The 22923-nt window shown below is 53.1% G+C and overlaps 1 protein-coding gene across 3 annotated transcripts in view; it reads right to left on the bottom strand.

The window, feature by feature from the left end:
- Window positions 1-22923, bottom strand: part of TOM1 (target of myb1 membrane trafficking protein) — a 46118-nt gene that overhangs the window by 7363 nt on the left and 15832 nt on the right. For all 3 annotated transcript variants that reach the window (XM_089921266.1, XM_022599822.3, XM_089921267.1), the window contains 10 exons: window positions 15733-15817; window positions 12586-12664; window positions 11467-11616; window positions 11040-11174; window positions 10785-10934; window positions 8356-8472; window positions 5457-5590; window positions 3762-3795; window positions 3262-3355; window positions 2403-2523 (listed from right to left, as the gene is read on the bottom strand). In XM_089921266.1, the coding sequence (XP_089777392.1) occupies window positions 2403-2523; window positions 3262-3355; window positions 3762-3795; window positions 5457-5590; window positions 8356-8472; window positions 10785-10934; window positions 11040-11174; window positions 11467-11616; window positions 12586-12664; window positions 15733-15817 (1099 nt within the window). The remainder of the gene's footprint in view (window positions 1-2402; window positions 2524-3261; window positions 3356-3761; window positions 3796-5456; window positions 5591-8355; window positions 8473-10784; window positions 10935-11039; window positions 11175-11466; window positions 11617-12585; window positions 12665-15732; window positions 15818-22923) is intronic.

Raw genomic sequence — 22923 nt, 5'->3', positions numbered from 1 at the left:
CAGCCCCCAAGGCCAAAGCCTGGCCATCCCTGGGGGCCGTGCCTGCAGCGGTGGGGCCCACACGACGCACACGGGACTGCTGGCCCTGTGCCCGGTGCAGGAGGGAGGAGGGCCACCCCTCAGGTGGTCTCGGTGAGGCTGGGGGGCAGGGGCTGGACCCAGGGCCACTTGGGGTGACACTTGACAGTGCCTGAAGAAGACACAGCGGCACTGGGGAGCAAGTGAGCGTGGAAGACGTTGAGAAAGAGAGCACCCTTGGGCTCCCCTGGTGGTGCAGCAGTTAAGAATCCGCCTGCCAATCAGGGGACACAGGTTCGAGCCCTGGTCCAGGAAGATCCCACATGCCACAGAGCGACTAAGCCCGCGAGCCACAACTACTGAGCCTGAGTGCCACAACTACTGAAGGCCATGCGCCTAGAGCCCGTGCTCCGCAACAAGAGAAACCACCGCAATGAGAAGCCTGGGCACCGCAACGAAGAGTAGCCCCCGCTCGCCACTTAGCCTGCATGCAGCAACAAAGACCCAATGCAGCCAAAAATAAAAATAAATAAATTTATTAAAAAAAAAAGAGAGCACCCTTGCTTCTGGCCAAACCTGGCTAAGGCGACCCTAACTCTGCTCACCCAGATGTCCCCATGGCTCTACTTGGCATCCTGAGTGGAAGAGCCTGGTCAGCTGGTGAGGCCGTGATTGTGCCAGCTGTGGTCGGCACAGGCCAAAGGGAGGCATGGGGCAGACACTCGGTGGGCAGAAGAGGTCTTGGAGGGTTCAAGAGCCCCAGGGTACAGGGCAAGGTGGGGAGTCCAAAGGCCAGCCAGGTGACCAGGACTAGAAGACCCAGCTGATGCATCAGAGAGGGACGGCCAGGGAGGCTGGCAAAGCAAAGAGGAGGCTCGGGCACACTCCCATCCCGCAGGGCGTTTTCTGCTGGGGTGGAAACCCCTCCCCAGGGAGGGCCTGCAGGAGGACCCATGACCTGAGACGGTACGTGCTGCCCTCGCAGTACGTCTTCCCTGGCCCTGGCGTCTCACATTCTCCCCTGTCTCTGACCCTTTGCACGTACTGTTCCATGGCCTGAAATGGCCGCCTTGACCTCCCCACTGCGTGGTCCAGTCCTGAGTGCCCTCTGCAGAGCTGCACGCACCTCCTCCGAGTCCATAGTGCTGGGTACGCCCCTCCAGGATGGCACGCGGCACTGCACAGCAGCGGTCCGCATGCAGGTCACTCCCCCCGTGAGACTGCGGGCCCCAGGGGGCAAGCTCGGGGTGTGCTTTTCTCTGTTCTTCAGGACCCCGCTCCCCAGAGGAGTGACGGTGCAGCAGCAAACCTCAGCCGGGTTGGGGCTCTCAGGTAGGCTGCCTTCCAGGCTGCAAGTCCCACCAGACTCATTAGCCTGCAGCAACACAGCAGCCTCAGTGTGCCCCTAACTCCAAGGTGACCGTGAGCCACTGGTCCTGGAGCACCTGGGCTTGGGAGTACAGGCTCTGCCCCAGCCTAGAGGTGCGGCTCACAGCGCAGGGCTGGTTAGGCTAGTGGGCAGGGCTGCGAGCAGCCTGTCAGGTTCCACCTGGATTGGCCAGGGTGGAGAGGGGATCCCTGGGCCCTCTGGAGGCCCATCAACAGTCCCCCAAGACACCAGAATGACCACTAGGGAGCTCGGGAGTCCGCTGGGAAGGTCCCTTAATCCAGAGCTTTCCTTGGCTGTACATCCTGGTTGCCCTGGGGTTATAAGCAAAGGGCTGACAACAACCTCAAGCAAACTACTTCCAGCCTGTACGGAGCCGGTCCCGGGAAGCTGGCCCTGGTGGACACTCGGCCGCGTGCCTCGGCTGCTGAAAGCATCTCCCTGATGGAGATGGACAGTCCCAGAGAAGGACAGAAGCCCAGCTCCAGTGCAGAGCAGGCAGACTTGGGTGGGGTAGCAGGACTTCTCTGGCTGGTTACGGAACAGCAGAAATGACTGGACCAGCCCCCGAGGGCTTGGTACACAGCCTACAGTGCAGTGGAGAGCAGGGCTGGGCTGGAGGCACTGTGTTTTGGAACCAGACGGCCCTGGGTTCCCAACCTAGTGCCTCCAAACGTTAGCTGCCTGACCTGGGGCAAATGACCCAGCCCCTCAGTGTCTCGGTTTCCTCATCTGAGCGGATCATGTAGGATCCTGGCACCTAGCTGGTCATCAACCTACGGGCACCCCTGCCCCCATCCACCGCTGCCTGTAGGGCACAGGGTTCCCCGGGCCTCCCAGGATTGGCTCGGGGGAAAGAACTCTGCTATCCCGAGGGGGTGCAGGCAGGGGCTGGTGTGCCCACCAACAAACTGGGCTCAGGGACCTGGAGAGAGGCCCTCCCCTGATAGGGGGCGACCCAAACTGCAGGGGCCCAGGGCGGGGCCCGGCCACTCACTCTTTGCGTTGGTCAGCCAGCGAGCTGCCCCGTGTCAGCGCAAACATGTCAAACTCATCTTCCAGGCGGCCAGAGGTCTCCAGAGACTGCAGGCCAGCCCTCACGCTGCTGGAGCCCAGGTCTGTGGGGACAAAGAGGCCACGTGAAGGGTCTGCCTGGCTGTCCTTGGACACTGAGCCGTGGCTGAGCTGCTCCCTGCCGGGCCCGGGTCGGTTCTGGAGAAGCAGCGTGGCCTGGAGTGGTGGTGGGGTCGGGGTGCGTACGGACGGAGCAGGCCACCTGCTGGCTGAGGGACCAGGGGCAAGTCACTTCCTCTCTCTCAATTACTTCCAAGGGCTTTGTGTGAAGCAGGCAGCCAATAACGCTAATCATGGTGACGACGGTGGCAATGGCTAACGCTTACCAGGAATGCACTCTGGGCCTGGCCCTGGTCTAAGCCCGCTCTGTGCAGAAGCTTATCCAGGCCTCACGATGACCTGTGAGCAGGGCCCATTCCTGCCCCTGTTACAGAGGAGGAAAAGGGCCCAGGATGTCCAAGTGACGTGCCCAGGTTCACCAGGTGATTCAGGCCAGGGGGAATTCACGGTGTTGATGGGAAATCACACAACAGTGGGATTTCTGAGATCTGAGGGGGCTCAGGAGTTGTGAGACTGCAAGGGAGGGTCCCCTGTGTTTTGTCCGGGCCGCTCAGCCTTGCAGGAAGATTCAGCACTGGACCCTGGCGAGGGGGGGTCTGGGCCAAGATTCTGCTCTTGGCACTCCAGCTGCAACTGTGTAATGGGACGGCACCCCCAGAGCTGCAGGGGTGTCCGCAGTATGTAAGGTACCCTCAGCCCAGAAACCCGCACGCTGCACTTACTCATTCCCGCCAGCTGGGACGAGAGGCTGCTGGTGGCTGCAGGGTCAGGGCCCATGTCGATCAGGTCAGCGGCCACCTCGGCCTCGCTTGGGGCCTGGGGGCAGGGGAGAGGCCACCGTCATCCTCCCAACCTGACCTGCAGCCTCATTCCCTTCTGTCCTGAAGCACTGGCGCCTTCATTCTTTGCCTGAGGATCTGTCACCAGCAATACCCCCCCACCCACATACACCCCGTCCCTGCAGCAGTGATTGGGAGTCAGGGAGTCTTTCTCCCTCCCCTTGGCCTGTCTAGCTCAGCTGGAGGCCTGGGAGGCTCAGAAGACCCTGGGGCATCAGCTGGGGGCAGAACATTATCTACCCTAATGGCACAATGACATAAAAACTGAGAAGGGGCCCTGTTGGAGATTCTGGCTAAGAAGGCACATCCCAACCAGGATACCTGGGGAGGGAAGTGGGCCCAGCCCTCCTTCTTCCCATTATCACGGAGAAGCAGCCTCTTACCTTGGCGGTCTGGCCTGTTCGGAAGCGTTCAAACCTACGAGACAGAAAAGACCTGAGTCAAAGAGAAGGACTGGGTGGCCCCTTAGCACAGCCAGGCCAGAGCTTTTCCCACTGCAGGTCTCAAAACCAACAGAGTGGGTCACAAACAGGGTGATGACACGGCCTGGTTTACCCTGGACAGATCCAGTTTATGCCTGCTGCCCCAGGGAAGTATTAGCAGGGCCTGTTTTTCACTTGCAAGTGTCCCAATTAGATTATCAATTATCTGGTCACCTTAGTCACCATTAGCATTCAATAAACAACAGGAATAGACTAAAGCAGAAAAGGAAACAGGGGTGCGTGCACACAGCAAAGGTAAGTACTGTTTTTTGGAACTTGTTCGGTAACATACATTTGCGTGTGTGTGTGTGTGTGTGTGTGTGTGTGTGTGTGTGTGTCTCTAAAGCGGTGTAAGACACACCTCTTACACTGCTTTATGGAGCCACTTAAAACTGCCCTAGACAGGTCAAGGGGCTGGTGGGCAGACTGAGGACTTCGGTCTGAGATCTGTTCCTGACCTGGCCCTGTCCCTCACTGTGTGACCTTGGGTAAATCACCTCACTTCTGAACTTCAGTCTCCTGTCTATTAATAAGCGGGTGACAGTGGAACCTGCCTCCCAGGTGTGAGGATCAAGCGAACCACCCAACAAACGTAAGGTCTGATGAATAGGTGTCAGAGGGGTCCCAGTCACCCCTAGATCGGGCCCTTGGGCCACCTCACGGCCCGCACTGCAAATGGCAGGGGCTCTTAGTCCCACCAGGTCAGCGAGCAGGAGAGGCCAGGCAACCGTGGCCTGCCACGGCCCCGCCCCCTCACCTGATTCAGAATCACTCAGCAAGTGTTTGCTGATGGATAAAAACACGAAATGAACCAGGGGCTGGAGGCGGCTGGCATAACTGGTACCCTGTGCCAGACAGCCTGACCACCGAGTGCTTTATAGGCATAACCGCACGGGCCCTCAGTTATCTACAAGGAATCATGAGCTCCGTTTTACAGATTCAGAGGAAGCGTGGGGGACATCATTTCTGCAGGCCCAGCACCTCTCCCTGCCTTTGTAACAGCAGCTAAGTGCTCCTCTGGGGAGCTGCTCCCCCCCTTTCCTGTGATCCCGGCGGGACTGTGGTCAAGGGGGCCTGTCCCCTCCCACACCTGCATCCCACAAGGACGCTGAGCCAATCAGAGTTTCTCGTGGGGAGCTGACTCTTGGACAGAATGGTACAAGGTGGGCAAGCGTTTGGAGCCCATGTATTCATGATGACACCTTGGGGTCATGGTCCAGGAGTTTCTGCCCCGGAGGCCCCTGAACTGCCCTGGCATCTGTCCTTCCTGCCCCACTGGGAGGCCTGACTTTTATTCTTCTTTGGATTCTGAAAGCTATCCATTCAATAAAGGCTGTTCTCCTAATGACTTCTTTTTCTGCTTAAGCTAGAAAGCTTAAGCTGTGATCCTGGATGCAGGGACGCAGGCGGCAGGAAAGGAGGTGTGGGGTGAAGGGCGGGCGCTCCTGCCTACGCTGGACGAAGACAGCTGAGGGCATGTGTGCTGGGCGGCTGACCTGGTGTTTGAGAGGGACATGAGAAGTCAGAGGGTGTGAACAGGGGAGAAGGCAAGAAGGTGGGGCGACTGGCCCGAGGCGGGGCAGACAGCGGGGCTACCGTTCGTGGCGCAGGAAGACGTTGTTGAGGTTGTCGTTGACGATGAGTAGCTCCTCCGTCAGCTGCTCATTGGCGACACGGGGGATGAGCTCCAGGACCCGCTGCTGCATGGCTCGGCATGTCCGGTTGAGCTCCTGCCAGGGGAGGAAGTGAGACAACCACGGCTGCTGGACCCGGAGCAAGGCCGTCTCTACCGGACACCCGGCCCTGGGCGCACCTTGGAGGCGGAGAGGTTTCCAGGCTGGACTTCAGGTTGCACAGAACAGCTTTTGGGGTTCTACGGACAAGCACTGGCGTCTCATTTCTAAGTGCTTAGCACACAGGAGACGACCAACATGGGGGCCGTGCTGTGGGTTTAACCTGGCTGTGCGGCCCTCAGGGTGAAGCTCCTGCCCTCACCTCTGCATCGCGGAAAAATCAAGACTGTGAGGTGGCTGGTGGAACACCTGCCACTTCTCTGGGTGCACTGAGGTTTTTTGTGACCAAAGCATAAAAAATAAACTGGATGATCCAACTATTATCCCAACTCTGAATGTCTGCCTCATTACTCTTTTTTTTTTTTTTGCGGTACGCGGGCCTCTCACTGTTGTGGCCTCTCCCGTTGTGGAGCACAGGCTCCGGACGCGCAGGCTCAGCGGCCATGGCTCACAGGCCCAGCTGCTCCGCGGCATGTGGGTTCTTTCCGGACCGGGGCACGAACCCGTGTCCCCTGCATCGGCAGGCGGACTCTCAACCACTGCGCCACCAGGGAAGCCCTCTAATTTCTTTTTTAATGCTTTTTATTTTGGAATAATTTTAAATTTACAGAAAAGTTGCCAAGATAAGACAGCCCAGGGGTTCTTCACCCAGCCTCTCCTTAGTTTGGCATTTGTCAAAACTATGACATTAATGTGGGTACAATGCTGTTAACTAACTACAGACTTTATTCAGGTTTTACCAGTTTTTCCACTAACGTCCTTTTTTTCTGTTCCCACATTGCATTTAGTCACCACGTCGCCAACTGACTTTTAATCAGTTAGTGTTATGTATTTAAACTTGTTTGGGAAAAAGAAAAAAAAATAGAAGCTGAAGCATTTACAGGCTTTTCATTTGTAAGACTGAGTGTTTCCGTCCTCAGGTGCCTGCCATCAGGTGGACAGGGGCCCAGGTCACGGTCCTGAGGTCCCAACAGATGGTCGGGCACTGCTGACTGTGGCCATGCACCAGCACTTTTCTCCTGGCATCATGAAGACCACTGATTTTGGTTCTTTTCAGACCCTGCTGCCCCCGCCTCCCCCCAGGCCAGACCCTCTCCCAGGATTTCCTCTCTTGCCTGAGCTGGGGCAGGGCAGGCCCAGGGGACTTCCAACATCCTGTGGGCCTCCCCTCTCCTCCCCCCATGACCAAGCACACCGCAGCTTTGTCCCTACTTCCTTTCCTGCCACTCTCAAGAGCAGAAAAGCAGCTGGTGGAGCCAGGGTCCTGGGTTCATACCCCAGCTCTGCTGCTGACCAGCCCTGTGACCCGGGGGGCATCCCATGACCTCTCTTTGCCTCAGTTTGCTGACCTGGGATGTGAGGATAACAAGAGTACCTACCCCATGGGGGGGAGGGGGAGAATTCGGTGAGTGAACGTATATCACGTGTCCACATCAGAGCCTGGCACACAGGACACGCTCAGTGTGCATCAGCTGTCCCTGTGTCACCCCTGCCTGCCTGCCAGCCAGCCTTCTGAGTCCCCAAAATCGCTCATGCCCGCAAGGCCTTGGCTTGGGACACCCAAAATTAACTGCGCTACAGCAATCCTGCCGCTTCCCAACTCACTCAAGCTTCTGTCATTTATTCTTTTTTAAAAAAAAAAAAAATTTTTATTTTTGGCTGTGTTGGGTCTTCGTTGCTGCACGAGGGCTTTCTCTAGTTGCGGCGAGCGGGGCCTTCTCTTGTTGCGGAGCACAGGCTCTAAAGCACGCGGGCTTCAGTAGTTGTGGCACTTGGGCTCTAGAGCACAGGCTCAGTAGTTGTGGCGCACAGGCCTAGCTGCTCCGCGGCATGTGGGATCTTCCTGGACCAGGGATTGAACCCGTGTCCTCTTCATTGGCAGGCAGACTCCTATCCACTGCGCCACCAGGGAAGCCCTGTCATTTAGTCTTCATATTCGTGTGTTCACTCAACTGTGAGACTCTGGCTTCACTCCCCTCAACCCTGCCCCCTGCTCCCACCATAAGGTAAGGACCCCGGAGCAAGAACACTGTGTCAGCTTGGTCGGGCCCAGGGACAGAGAGATGAGCACAACTCAGCCTCGCCCTCCAGGAATGTGAGGCCCAGCAGGAATGACACAAAATGAGGTGATCATGCCAAGCCCTCTGTCCCCTCACAGGTTCAGGTTGACTCCTGGGCCTCGGGGGTCCCTAGCTTTCTTGGCGTGTCTAGGACTGACCTCTGTGGGGAGGGTGCCTTTCCCCACACACAACCCCCTCACTCAAGTGGGGCCCCAGCTGGGGGTGACACCCTAGGGATATCACGTGACATACGGGAGCCCCAGCCTGCAGATCCCAGCTCAGGCCTGCCTGCTAAGCTTCATATTCTGAAAGGTGGACACCTCACCTTCCAGCTTCTCCTCAAGACCACTGATGGGGAGCTATTTGGAACCAGGCACAGGGAGGGTGTTTTACGTGCAAAGCCTTATTTAATACTCAGGTCAAACTTGTACCACAAAAGCAAACTTACCGATGAGGAAACTGAGACAAGAGGGGCTATTCTGTTCAAACCACCAAGTGGTAGAGCCCCGAGTTCCAATCTGATGGAGCCCAAAGTCCCCGGCTTTATCATCTCCCATTGTGACCAAGGGGCTCAGAGTCCGCCATGGAAAGCACCGTGGTGGTGGCGGGGCCGGGAGGCTGAACCGGGTGACTGCTGCTCACCTGTAGCAGCTCCAGGTCTGCCGGCTCCGCCTGGGTGGGCACAAGCTCCGTCAGCATCTCCGACATCACCCTCACGTTCCCACTCACCATCTCCAGCTCACTGCGCAGCTTCCCAATCTGGAACACACGGTTGGCCCCGCTGAGAGAGGCCGGGGTCTGGAGCCTCTGCCACTCCTGGGACACAGCCTGACACTACCAGCCCGACCTGCTGGCACCCTCTCTAGGCTCCCGGGCCACAGCCCTGCGCCAAGAGGCCCATGGTAGGCTTGCCCTCACCCCCCCTGACCCCCTTACAGAGATGTTAGCAACTGTTACAAGGCGCCCAGTGCAGGGAGAGGCCAGGAGGAAAGAAGCTGAGGGCGGAGGCAGCCCTGAGTGTGGCTGGAGGGCTCTGGCATCTCCTGGGTGCTTGGCGCCTAACAAGGCCCTGGAGGGGGGGGTTCCCCTGAGGGGAGGGGAGGGGGGCCTCCCTCCTAGGAGGACCCGGTTCTGTCTTGCTCCTGGTCCGCTTTGGTGCCCCAGACTCTTCCAAGGATGAGACCCAGTGCCGTCCCCCACCCTGAGTATGAAGCTGAGACTGAGCACTCGTTAAAGGGACGTGAGCAGGTTTTCAACGATCAGAGGGGTCCCAGTCTTGGCTTGGGGAATAGCTGTAAATCGAGTCACACAGTCTCTGCACTCAGGTGCGGCGTCTCATGCGGCGGGCTCTGCGGGGCGTTTCCTGTCCTCATGGACCACGTGGACACTGTGAATGTCCAGGAAGGGACCAGTGTGGACGTTCCCAAACCTGATCTGGTTGATGAACCCTTTGATCATGGGCTACCTCACGGGTCTAGGATTGAGCAGCCTACATTTTGGGAAATGCTGGTGCATTCTCAGTTGGCTGAACCAGCTGATTTCAGAATCAGTGTCACCATATAAATTCACGGCGCCTGCCTGTGAGGGGAGCTACCATTTTGATCACCTTTAAGGCCCAAGCACTTAATGTATGTTGCCACTTAACCTTGACCATAGTCTCATGAGGAAGGTATCACTGTCCAACCCTTACAGATGAAGAAGTGGGAGTGCAGACACAGGCCCACTACCGGTTTGCCAGCAGCTTCCAGACCCATAAAACGTTTGGTACATTTGGCCTGTTTAACAAACGCTCCTGGCAGAAGCAAGGGAAAAACAACTGATCACAAACCCAGCGTGTCCAGGTCAGATGGGACCTAATTACAAGGAGTCTGGGAGTTACATTAGTGCTCCTGAACGCCTTAACGTGTCCCAGGAGACAGAAGGGGACTCTGAAATTAAACAGATTGCTCGGTCTTGTTTAGCAAGAGCCTTCTTCCACTGGACATAATCAGAGTCTTAATCCACACAGCTGCCAGACTTCAGGCAAATTGGTTACAATTATAACCAGGTTAGATCAGTTTTGGATCACAGGGTGATTTTACCACTTTTATGCACTTTTAATTTTTGGGCCTGTTAGGAAAACTTTTCTAGTAATGTTATTTGTAACTCTGGGGGTTGATTTCTTAACTTGCTATAAGTACAGAGGTTTCTCTTTGAATAGGTTTGGGTATGAAAGGCTGTTGGTAAGTTTATTTGTTTGTTAAGGCCAAACGATACCGTAGAAGTTTGTAAAACACCTCAAAAATGGGCACCCCCAGTGTGCAAGCCTCGAGCAACCCCGCCATCCACGACTAAAATGACCGCGCACCCAGGAATGCCGGTCATGGCTGTGGACGTCCCTCGTAGGGCGGCAGCTAAGGCCGCCACAAACTGCTCGGGGCCAATGTGCAGGGTGCTGGCCTCACTGGCAGGACGCAGGGGCTGAGGGACAGGCGGCCTGGTCTGAGGAAGGCAGTCTTGCAAAGCTACTCATGGGGCCCCAGAAAACGAGGCCCAGGCCCGGCCTCCAGGATCTTACACTATACCTCAAACCTTCTTCTTGGGGCTTGGTGGGAAGCATCATGGTGCAAGGCAAGGGTTTAAATTTTTTTCTATACAGATGTTTTAGAAACGTTTTTAGCAAGAACCTCTGTCCAAATGAAATCTTACGTGAGACCCTGAGCAAACCCCAGCAAGGAAGTGGAGCTGCGGCGGCCGAAGGGCTGCTTGCTGGGTGCTTCCTCTCCCTGGAGCTGCCCACAGGGCTCCACGGAAGGCACAGTTTTGAGAAGGGCCCAGGTGCAGGACAGAGCCTGCCTGGAGTCAGATTTGTGCTTGAATCCCAGCTCTGTCTCTGCTGAACTGTGTGGCTCTGGGCAAGTGAACTGATCTCTCTGAGCCTCATCTCCCAACAGGAAGGATGACACATGCCCTGTGGGGCTGCCCTGAGGACTGGGCAGAGTAATTTCCACACTGACAGGGGCCTGCCCTAACTTGTGGGGAGGGGGAGGCTCACGTCCTGACCTGTGTGGCTACGGCCCAGGCTTGTTTACCTGCTCAGCGGTTGGCGTTATGGGTGTGTCGCTGGGGAGTAGGGCCAAGGTGGGCAGCGGGGTGGTGTGCTGGCCGGAGTCCCCTTGATGACTGGCATCAGTGCCCACAGAAGAATTCTGTCCTGACGGTGTCTCTGAGTTGAACACGGTCTAGAAGGCAACAAGCTGAATCCGTGAGGCTGGCAGGTCGGGGCCACCAGGAAGCAGCACCCGCTCTGGGAGTGACTCCCGCTGCCCCTGCCCGCTGCTCCTCACCCTCTGGGGCGTGTGGATGGGGGACAGCATGTCCAGGTCGGTCATGGGGAACTCCAGGCCCTTCCTCCGCAGGTCCTCGTAGACAGCGACCACACCTGTCAAGTCGGGCGAGCTGCGGAACGCGTCAGCCCAGGACTGAGAGGGGACAAGGGGACACGGCCGGTAACCACTGCTCACCGGCTCCCCTGCGAGCCTGCCTGCCAGCCCCCAGGGAGCAGAAGTTCCCTTCTGGACTCGCTGGTCCTTTGGTGGCATCACCTGGACAGCCCGCTCCACAGCAAGGCCCTCAGCCAACAAGGCTACCCCTGACCCCCGGGCTTAGAGGTCCCGTCAGCAGAGGAGCAAGACGGACCCAAGAGAACAGACGAGAGAGTAGCAGTGGCGGGGGCACCTTACTCCCGGCCCGCCCCCGGCCGCCCGCGCTCACCTGGATGAGGGTGAGCACCTTGTCGTGTACGATGGTGGGCGGGTTGTTCTTGGGCAGGATGGTCCTCACCAGCACGCCCTCCACGAAGTCCTGGCTGGCCACCAGCACGTGGAAGCGGTGCCCGCAGTTCTTGACGCAGGTTTCCAAGACCTGGAGGCCGTGCGGTGCCCGTGAGCACCCAGCAGAGGAGCGGGAGCGCCCGGGTCCCCACCCTCACACCCCACCCATGTCCCAGTGGGGAGGCCCAGCAGAGGATGCAGCTCCCTGAAGTGAGACCCAGAACACAGAGGAGCGGGGATCACACCAGATTTGGCAGCTGGTTGGCTGGGGTGGGGAGGGGCACTTGGGCGGGCAGAGGGCCGTGCGCTGGCTGGAGGCCCCTGGCTGAGTGGCTCTGGTGCCCACAGAACCCTGTCCCGAGGCCGTCTCTGAGCTGAACACAGTCTAGAGGGGAGGTGGCTCTCCAGGTGTAAACCAGAGGACTTTCAATCAAATGGTGACTTCGCGGCCTGCGACAAAGGCGCCCAACTCCCCTCCCCGCTCCTGTCCCCGCTCCTGTCTCTCTATTCCCGGGCAGGAGCTGCCTCTGATCTTCAGCTGAGCAGACGGATCCAGATGTAAGCGCTGCCACGGGGGAGGCGGAGACAGAGTGCTCGCGCCCCCACCCCCCAGCCAAGCCCACCCTGACTGCCAAGCTGCCAACTCCTGCCTGCCCCGCCCTGCTGTGAGCAAGGACTGTCCTCAGCCTCTGGCCTTTGCTTTATGTTCATTTTTCAGGGCCAATTAGGCCAAGTGCCAACTGGAACCCAACTTGGGTACCGCCCCCCAGAGGCCTGGGTGCACTGAGCTTCTGTGTCACCAGCAGGTCCTCTGCCCACGCGTCCCATGACGGGCCCTTGAGGGATGTGGGCCTGTGTGTCTGCTCCCTGCATCGGTAGGTTAGAGGGAACTTTTCCAAATAGGCTCTCTTGCCACTCCTCGTTGGCCAGCCGTGTAGACAGGACAGTGCCTTGAAGGCTGACCACAGCCCTTGAAAGAGTAGCCCCAGGGTGGCTGGGAGTCCTGCTGGGCCCCCAGGGGACTGTGGTCCCGCCGTGGATGGAGGGACGGGGCACTCACCGTGAGAGCCAACATCACCTCGTGGAAGTTCTTATTCCCCACGATTCTCTTCTTCACTGCTCGGAAGGCATCTTTGGGGCTGGGAAGAAGGACAAGAGGAAGGATGGGCTGAGGCATGGAACCTCCTTATCCCACAGAGGAGGCTGCGCGCCTAAGATCAGGAGGCACTGGAAGACGGGAACGGCTCTTATTTACCCGTCTCCCTTGGTCCCGCCCTGTTTTGTGTGCCCAGGTTCTAATCACATCAGAATCTTCCTGTCCCACCAAAATCCTCAGTAGATGACGACTGCTTGGCAGGGATTCTCAGGGTGCAGTCTCTGGACACCCTGCACTAGAATCCCTTAGTGGGGAGGCGTGAGTGCTCGTTAAACATGCGGAACCCCAGACCTGACCCTAGACCCCCTGAAGCAAGCTCTCAGGGAATCTGCATGCCCACCGTGCCCCTGGGGCTTTATATGCAGTAGTGAAGGTTAAGCACCAATAAGCTGCAGGCACAGAGTTCTTGTGCCCCATCCTGGCCAGCTCCTCTACTCACCCCTGTTTCCACCCAGGCCTTATCAGGCACCAGATGTGCCCACACCAGGCTGGGTGCTGGGACGCACTGGTGAATAAGACCCCTCGGCCTTGCTTCAAGGATCACATGTTCCAGGGAGACCCACATAAGGGAGGGAAGCAAGCAGGTCCCGAGGTAAGAGCGAGTGTGAGTGTGTGAGTGTAGGCGGGTGGGTGGGTGCCGGAGGTCAGGGAAGTCTTCTCCCAGGAGGTGGCGCCACAGCTGAGCGTGAAGGATGGGATGCAGCCAGCTGCGGGGCGCAGGGCACGCGGTTCGTGGAGGCAGGAGCCTGGACCAGGGCCTGGGCAGGCGGGCGGGGAGGAGATGAAAGGAGGCCGCTGAGCGTTGGGGGAAGGTGGAGGGAGGGGCTGGGGAGGCCGCTTGGTCACGCGGGGAAGCCGGCGGCAGCCTGTTCTCCCCGCCCCATCGGTAACTCCACTGACGCCCCCAGGCCTGCCACCTGCACCCTTGCCGCTCAGCCCTGTACAGGGGAAACCCACGTTGCCCGGACTGTCCTGGCCTAGGAGTCTTCGTGGCCCCCCGAACTTCCACATCTACCAGGTAGAAGCCCAGGTAAAATCCGCTTCGCCCATGGCGCTTTCCCAGTCCTCCATCTCCTGGGTGCACTGACCCCGGGACTGCCTGGCTAGAGAGGATGCTCCCTAGAGGCCAGGAGTGGCGTCCTCTGACACTTTGCCTCCCCAGAGCCCAGCACGCTATAGGAGCTCAAGCAACACTTCTTAGGCTGGGGAGGGCCTGTCCTGCTGTCTGCTGGGCATCTGTCAGACTGTCAGTGCCAAATCCATCAAGGGCAAGTCGACAGACCCGGGAACCCTGACATGACATGGGCCCCCCGACAGGAATGAAGGCAGCAGGCAAGGCTTTCTGGAAGAGACCTGCGTGGGGGTGGCTGTGACGGAGATGACACGAGGGGTGAAGGGCCACGGCCCCTGACGGGGTGGGACCCTGCCCCTGAAGTGTGAGGGTGCTTCTCAACCCAATGCCCTGGGGCAGCCCCTCGCCCTCTGGGCTCCATCTCAGGGGAAGGTAGCTTCTGTTCCTGGCTTGGCCACTCCCCTGTGGTCACGTCAGCTCTCTAAAGGGACTTGTTTCCACTCCTTACAGAGTGACCCAGAAGTTCTGGCCTGTGTGCCACTACTGTGGGCCTACCGTGTGTCTAGTACTCTGCCAGGAGCACAGCACAAAGTGGGTGGCACGGAGGCCACACACAACCCAAGGCGGGAGTGGACAAGAGACTAAAGCTTAGATGACAAGCTCCGTGAGGTCAAGGGTCACATCTGCCTTGCTCACTGCTGGGTCCCCTGGGCCTTGTGCAGAGCCTGGAACCCAGGAGGTGCTCAAATCAATAGCACCTGAACAAGTCTGACTCCAGTTCTGCCGACGTTTACAAAGGAGATGGGGACTTGCTTCTCCAAGGACACAGCAGTGACTTTCAGCCCCGACATTCAAGAAGAGGCTCCGTGAGGTTTTCTGCCTCAGTCTTCTCTCTTGGTGGCCCTGCTGCCCGCCCACCACTCTCACCCCCGACACTTATGAGTCCAGATGCAGGGGGGCATGTCCCCTCCCAGCGTCTAGGCAAGCCCATGGCACATGGCTGGGGAACTGGAAGGTTCTGGCAGCCCCTGTGCAGTCCTAATTGGCCTTGACCATGTGCTGCAGACTCCCACAGCCTCCTCAGGCTCTGAGCTGGGTGCTCCCCATCTGCTCCCTCCACACACAAAGCACCACGTGGTGAGAGGAACCCTCGCAGGGCAAATGGACCATCCCAGTGAAAGATGGGGAGAGAACTGAGACCTGCTCCAACTGCTGAGCCTGTTTTTCTGGAACAGAGGCCTCATCTGGCGCTTCTTGCTGGCTGTGGTCATAACACCCCTCCCAACCCTTCCCTGGTTTCTCCTGAGAAGGACAGTGACCCTGCATCCATCTCCTCGCTGCTCCCCTCAGGGCCTTGGGCGGATTGCTGGAAGGATGGAAGAGCTCTGTCTCTGAGACAAAAACCCAGAGAGGTAAAGTGATTTGCCCAAGGTCACACCACTGGTCAGTGATGCCGGTCAGAGCCCAGGAGCCAGGACCACGGTGCTTGCCCCACACCACGTCTCTGGCGGGGCTGCCTGACCCCAAGCAGGATGCCGGGACCCAAGCACCAGAAATGCTCGGCCAAGGCTAACCTTGACCAGCCTCTTGGTTCCACTGCACATTTACTCCCCTCCCTGTGGCAGCAACCCTCCCTGCTGGCCTCAGAGCTTAAGGAAACGAAAGTCCGTTCTTGCTCACTGGGGAAGCTAGGGGTCCCTGCTGCACAGTCTAGCCCACGGCATGCAGATGGGGCTTGGGGCTTCCTCCTAATTCTACGAGCTGCCAGCTGGCCTTGTCCTAGGAAGATGCCGTCCAGGTGACGTCCTAGGAAGGGCCAGTCGACTGCACTGCTGCTGCTGGGTGGGCCGCACACCCTATATCTCTGGGCTTCTCATCCATTTGATGAGACAGTCAGACTAGATCGTGGTTCCGAAACGTTTAAGGCGCGCTGTTGTGGCCACCCCGCCGGCGTCCCGCCTCTCCCCGGGGGTCCTCACCCTTCCTCGGTCTCATTGATGATGTCGCAGATCTCCATGTTGAGTGCCCAGTTCTCGCTCTGCAGGGAGCCATCTGTAGCTTTCTCTGAGGACAAGAAACCACAGGTCACACCGGTGTGTGGGGTTCCCAGACGGACAAATTCAGCGGGAGTGGGGAGGACAATGGATGCTTTCTGGGCACCCGAGATGGGCCAGGCACCATATAAACAGTGTCACCTTCATTGCCCCATTTCGTCACTTAATTGTTAGAGTAGCCATGCGAGGCCGGGGAGGGAGCCATGGCTGGGTCTACCAGATGGGTGAGCGGGACGGGGATTCAGGGGGCCTGGCCTCAGAGCGCTTGTTTTTGACACGACAATATAGATACAGGGTTTTGTTTTAGATTTTTGTAAATAAATATTCCCTCTTGACCCTTTTATTATCTTTTGACTTGGAAACCATTCACATGGCTCAAAATGGTTCAAAAGCTCCAAAGAGGCATCGAATGGAGAGTAAATCTACCGGCCTCCCCTCCCCCCAGCTCCCTCTTCCTGGAGGCCCCCAGTTTCCTCTCAAATCTCCCAGAGATATTCTTTACCTCCAAAGCCAAGGACACAGGGTTTTAAATCCCGACTCTGTTACCAACAGGAGGCCTGGCCGTGGTCTTCCTCTACAAGCTAGCTTGTCTGTAGATGGGTAGAAGCGCCCCGGGGTGTCTGATGATGCAAACCAGGCATATGCATGGTACTTGGTGCAAAACAGGTGCTCAGTGGGTGGTGGGTCTTTTTAATTTTTTTTCAATTGAGGTGAAAGTCACACAACGTAAAATTAACCGTTTTAAAGTGAACAGTTCAGTGGCATTTAGTCCATTCACAGTGCTGTGCAACCATCCTGTCTCTGGTTCTTGGGGTCAGGTCTCCAGGCCAGGAGCCACTACGAGACTCTGCAGGCCTGTCGAGGCCACAGTCGGTGGCCCTCTGCTGTAAGATCTGCTCAGTGTTGGGGCCCGGCTGCCTTTCGTGTGCTCTAGTGTGAGAGGAGGTGGGCGAACAGTGAACATGGGAACAGAACATACTATAGGACGTTCAAAAACGTTCTTTAAAATCAAAGTGCTGGGGCTTCCCTGGTGGTGCAGTGGTTAAGAATCCGTCTGCCAATGCAGGGGACACGGGTTCGAGCCCTGGTCCAGGAAGATCCCACGTGCCGCGGAGCAACTAAGCCTGTGCGCCACGACTATTGAGCCTGTGCTCCACAGCCCGCAAGCCACAACTCCTGAAGCCCGGGCGCCTTGTTGCTCTGCAACAAGAGAAGCCACTGCAATGAGAAGCCCGTGCACTGCAACGAAGAGTAGCCCCCGCTCACTGCAACTAGAGAAAGCCCGGGCACAGCAACAAGGACCCAATGCAGCCAAAAAAAAAATCAAAAAACAAAAACCGAAGTGCTGTCATTGCGTTCACATCACCCACTTTCCCTGCCCTCTCCATCTTCTAGATTCCATCCTCATGCAGACCTGACTTTAAAACGAGTTCCATTGGACACAAGATGGCGTACTAGGAGGACACAGAATCCGTGTCTTCTTCCAACTAGGGCACTTACCAGGCACTGGTGGGGGACCACAGACACCTAAGGGGACGGGAGGAACCCCCAGTGACCGGATTGCGGGATCTTGGTTCCCAGGCCAGAGGTTGGGCCCGAGCTCCTGTGGTGGGAGCTCTGAGTCCAAACCGCTGGACTAACAGAGAACCTCAGACCCCAGGGAATATCAATCGGAGTGAGGCCTCCCAGAGGTCCTCATCTCAGCACCAAGACCCGGCTGTATCTAACTGCCTGCAAACTCCAGTGCTGGACGTCTCAGGCCAAACAACCAGTAAGACAGGAATACAGCACCACCCATCAAAAACAAAAAAAAAATGAAACGACAAAAAAATTTTTACAGATGAAGGAGCAAGGTAAAAACCTACAAGACCAAATAAATGAAGATGAAATATGCAACCTACCTGAAAAAGAATTCACAATAATGATAGTCATAAGATGATCCAAAATCTCGGAAACAGAATGGAGAAAATACAAGAAACGTTTAACAAGGATCTAGAAGAACTAAAGAGCAAACAAACAGTGATGAACACCACAATTACTGAAATTAAAAATACTCTAGAAGGAATCAATGACAGAATAACTGAGACAGAAGAACGGATAAGTGAGCTGGAAGGTAAAATGGTGGAAATAACTGCCAGGGAGCAGAATAAAGAAAAAAGAATGAAAAGAACTGACGACAGTCTCAGAGACCCCAGGGACAACATTAAACACACCAACATTCAAATTATAGGGGTCCCAGAAGAAGAAGAGAAAAAGAAAGGGTCTGAGAAAGTATTTGAAGAGACTATAGTCAAAAACTTCCCTAACATGGGAAAGGAAATGGTCAATCAAATCCAGGAAGCGCAGAGAGCCCCATACAGGATAAATCCATGGAGAAACACACCAAGACCCATATTAATCAAACTATCAAAAATTAAAAACAAAGAAAAAAATATTAAAAGCATCAAGGGAAAAACAACATACAAGGGAATCCCCATAAGGTTAACAGCTGATCTTTCAGCAGAAACTCTGCAAGCCAGAAGGGAGTGGCAGGACATACTTAAAGTGATGAAAGGGAAAACCTACAACCAAGATTACTCTACCCAGCAAGGATCTCATTCAGATTCGACAGAGAAATTAAAACCTTTACAGACAAGTGAAAGCTAAGAGAATTCAGCACCACCAAACCAGCTCTACAACAAATGCTAAAGGAACTTCTCTAGGCAGGAAACACAGAGAAGGAAAAGACCTATAAAGACAAAGCCAAAACAATTAAGAAAATGGTAATAGGAACATACGTATCGACAATTACCTCAAACGTAAATGGATTAAATGCTCCAATCAAAACACACAGACTGGCTGAATGGATACAAAACAAGACCCATATATATGCTGTCTACGAGAGACCCACTTCAGACCTAGAGACACATACAGACTGAAAGTGAGGGGATGGAAAAAGATATTCCATGCAAATGTAAATCAAAAGAAAGCTGGAGTAGCGATTCTCATATCAGACAAAATAGACTTTAAAATAAAGACTATTACAAGAGACAAAGAAGGACACTACATAATGATCAAGGGATCAATCGAAGAAGAAGATATAACAATTGTAAATATTTATGCACCCAACATAGGAGCACCTCAATATATAAGGCAAATACTAACAGCCATAAAAGGGGAAATCAACAGGAACACAATAATAGTAGGGGACTTTAACACCCCACTTTCACCAATGGACAGCTCATCCAAAATGAAAATAAATAAGGAAACACAAGCTTTAAATGATACATTAAACAAGACGGACTTAACTGATATTTATAGGAGTTTCCATGCAAAACAACAGAATACACTTTCTTCTCAAGTGCTCATGCAACATTCTCCAGGATAGATCATACCTTGGGTTACAAATCAAGCCTTGGTAAATTTAAAAAATTGAAATCTTATCAAGTACCTTTTCTGACCACAATGCTATGAGACTAGATATCAATTACAGGAAAAAAACTGTAAAAAATACGAACACATGGAGGCTAAATAATATGCTACTAAATAACCAATAGATCACTGAAGAAATCAAAGAGGAAATCAAAAAATACTTAGAAACAAACGGCAATGAAAACATGACGACCTAAAACCTATGGGATGCAGCAAAATCAGTTCTAAGAGAGACATTTACAGCACTACAGTTCTACCTCAAGAAACAACTCAAATAAACAACCTAACCTTACACCTAGAGCAATTAGAGAAAGAAGAACAAAAAAAACCCAAAGTTAGCAGAAGGAAAGAAATCATAAAGATCAGAGCAGAAATAAATGAAAAAGAAATGAAGGAAACAATAGCAAAGATCAATAAAACTAAAAGCCGGTTCTTTGAGAAGATAAGCAAAATTGATAAACCATTAGCCAGACTCATAGAGGAAAAAAAGGGAGAAGACTCAAATCAATAGAATTAGAAATGAAAAAGGAGAAATAACAACTGACACTGAAGAAATACAAAGGATCATGAGAGATTACTACAGGCAACTATATGCCAATAAAATGGACAACGTGGAAGAAATGGACAAATTCTTAGAAAAGCACAACCTTCCGAGACTGACCCAGGAAGAAATAGAAAATATAAACAGACCAATCACAAGCATGGAAATTGAGACTGTGATTAAAAGTCTTCCAACAAACAAAAGCCCAGGACCAGATGGCTTCACAGGGGAATTCTATCAAACATTTATTAAAGAGCTAACATTTGAGAAGAGCTTCGTTCTCAAACTCTTCCAAAATATAGCAGAGAAGGAACACTCCCAAACTCATTCTACGAGGCCACCATCACCCTGAGACCAAAACCAGACAAAGATGTCACAAAAAAAGAAAACTACAGGCCAATATCACTGATGAACATAGGTGCAAAAATCCTCAACAAAATACTAGCAAACAGAATCCAACAGCATATTAAAAGGATCATACACCATGATCAAGTGGGGTTTATCCCAGGAATGCAAGGATTCTTCAATATATGCAAATCAATCAATGTGATACACCACATTAACAAACTGAAGGAGAAAAACCATACGATAATCTCAATAGATGCAGAAAAACCTATGACAAAAGTCAACACCCATTTATGATAAAAACTCTCCAGAAAGTAGGCATAGAGGGAACTATCTCAACATAATAAAGGCCATATATGACAAACCCACAGCCAACATCATCCTCAATGGTGAAAAACTGAAACTATTTCCTCTAAGATCAGGAACAAGACAAAGTTGCCCACTCTCACCACTATTATTCAACATAGTTTTGGAAGTTTTAGCCACAGCAGTCAGAGAAGAAAAAGAAATAAAAGGTATCCAAATTGGAAAAGAAGAAGTAAAACTGTCACTGTTTGCAGATGACATACTATACATAGAGAATCCTAAAGATGCCACCAGAAAGCTACTAGAGCTAATCAATGAATTTGGTAACGTAGCAGAATACAAAATTAATGCACAGAAATCTCCTGCATTCCTATACACTAATGATGAAAAATCTGAAAGAGAAATTAAGGAAACACTCCCATTTACCATTGCAACAAAAAGAATAAACTACCTAGGAATAAACTTACCTAAGGAGACAAAAGACCTGTATGCAGAAAACGATAAGACACTGATGAAAGAAACTAAAGATGATGCAAACAGATGGAGAGATATACTATGTTCTTGGATTGGAAGAATCAACATTGTGAAAATGACTATACTGCCCAAAGCAATCTACAGATTCAATGTAATCCCTATCAAACCACCAATGGCATTTTTCACAGAACTAGAACAAAAAATTGCACAATTTGTATGGAAACACAAAAGACCCCGAATAGCCAAAACAATCTTGAGGAAGAAAAATGGAGCTGGAGGAATCAGGCTCCCTGACTTCAGACTATACTACAAAGCTACAGTAATCAAGACAATATGGTACTGGCACAAAAACAGAAATATAGATCAATGGAACAGGATAGAAAGCCCAGAGATAAACCCACGCACATATGGTCACCTTATCTTTGATATAGGAGGTAGGAATGTACAGTGGAGAAAAAACAGCCTCTCCAATAAGTGGTGCTGGGAAAACTGGACAGGTACATATAAAAGTATGAGATTAGATCACTCCCTAACACCATACATAAAAATAAGCTCAAAATGGATTAAAGACCTAAATGGAAGGCCAGACACTATAAAAAGGAAAACATAGGCAGAACACTCTATGACATAAATCACAGCAAGGTCCTTTTAGACCCACCTCCTAGAGGAATGGAAATAAAAACAAAAATAAACAAATGGGACCTAATGAAACGTAAAAGCTTTTGCACAGCAAAGGAAACCATAAACAAGACGAAAAGACAACCCTCTGAATGGGAGAAAATATTTGCAAATGAAGCAACTGACAAAGGATTAACCTCCAAAATATACAAACAGCTCATGCAGCTCAATATCAAAAAAACAAACAACCCAATCCAAAAATGGGCAGAAGACCTAAATAGACATTTCTCCAAAGAAGATATACAGATTGCCAACAAACACATGAAGAGATGCTCAACATCACTAATCGTTAGAGAAATGCAAATCAAAACTACAATGAGGTATCACCTCACACCAGTCAGAATGGCCATCATCAAAATATCTACAAACAATAAACGCTGGAGACGGTGCGGAGAAAAGGGAACCCTCTTGCACTGTTGGTGGGAATGTAAATTCATACAGCCACTATGGAGAACAGTATGGAGGTTCCTTAAAAAACTAAAAATAGAACTACCATATGACCCAGCAATCCCACTACTGGGCATATACCCAGAGAAAACCCTAATTCAGAAAGAGACATGTACCACAGTGTTCATTGCAGCACTGTTTACAATAGCCAGGACACGGAAGCAACCTAAGTGTCCATCAACAGATGAATGGGTAAAGAAGATGTGGCACATATATACAATGGAATATTACTCAGCCATATAAAGAAAGGTAATTGAATTACTTGTAGTGAGGTGGATGGACCTAGAGTCTGTCATACAGAGTGAAGTAAGTCAGAAAGAGAAAAACAAATACCATATGCTAACACATATATATGGAATCTAAAAAAAAAAAAATTGGTTCTGATGAACCTAGGGGCAGGACTGGAATAAAGACACAGACGTAGAGAATGGACTTGAGGACACGGAGAGGGGGGAAGGGTAAGCTGGGATGAAGTGAGAGAGTGGCATGGACACATAGCCACTACCAAATGTAAAATAAATGGCTAGCGGGAAGCAGCCGCATAGCACAGGGAGATCAGCTCGGTGCTTTGTGACCACCTAGAGGGGTGGGATAGGGAGGGTGGGAGGGAGGGAGATGCAAGAGGGAAGAGATATGGGAACATATGTATATGCATAACTGATTCACTTTGTTATAAAGCAGAAACTAACACAACACTGTAAAGCAAGTATACTCCAATAAAGACGTTAAAAAAAAAAAAAAGAAAAAGACCAAGTTCCAGCAGACTGTGCAGAGACAACTCCATACTCTGCTTGTGTCAGGCAAGATTCCACCCCGCACGTTACTCCTGCGGGTCTGTCAGGCCCACGCACGAGTTTTTAACCATCGGTTGGATCAGCGTTTAGGGCAGTAGCCAAGTTCCCCCATCACGGCTG

Source organism: Delphinapterus leucas, chromosome 11 (genome assembly GCF_059928025.1).
Source record: "Delphinapterus leucas isolate spDelLeu-1000000601 "Yukka" chromosome 11, BTC_Dleu_Yukka2, whole genome shotgun sequence".
Classification (NCBI taxonomy): Eukaryota; Metazoa; Chordata; class Mammalia; order Artiodactyla; family Monodontidae; genus Delphinapterus; species Delphinapterus leucas.
Note: the sequence above shows the minus strand (reverse complement) of the source record. Positions and strands in the feature narration are given on the sequence as shown.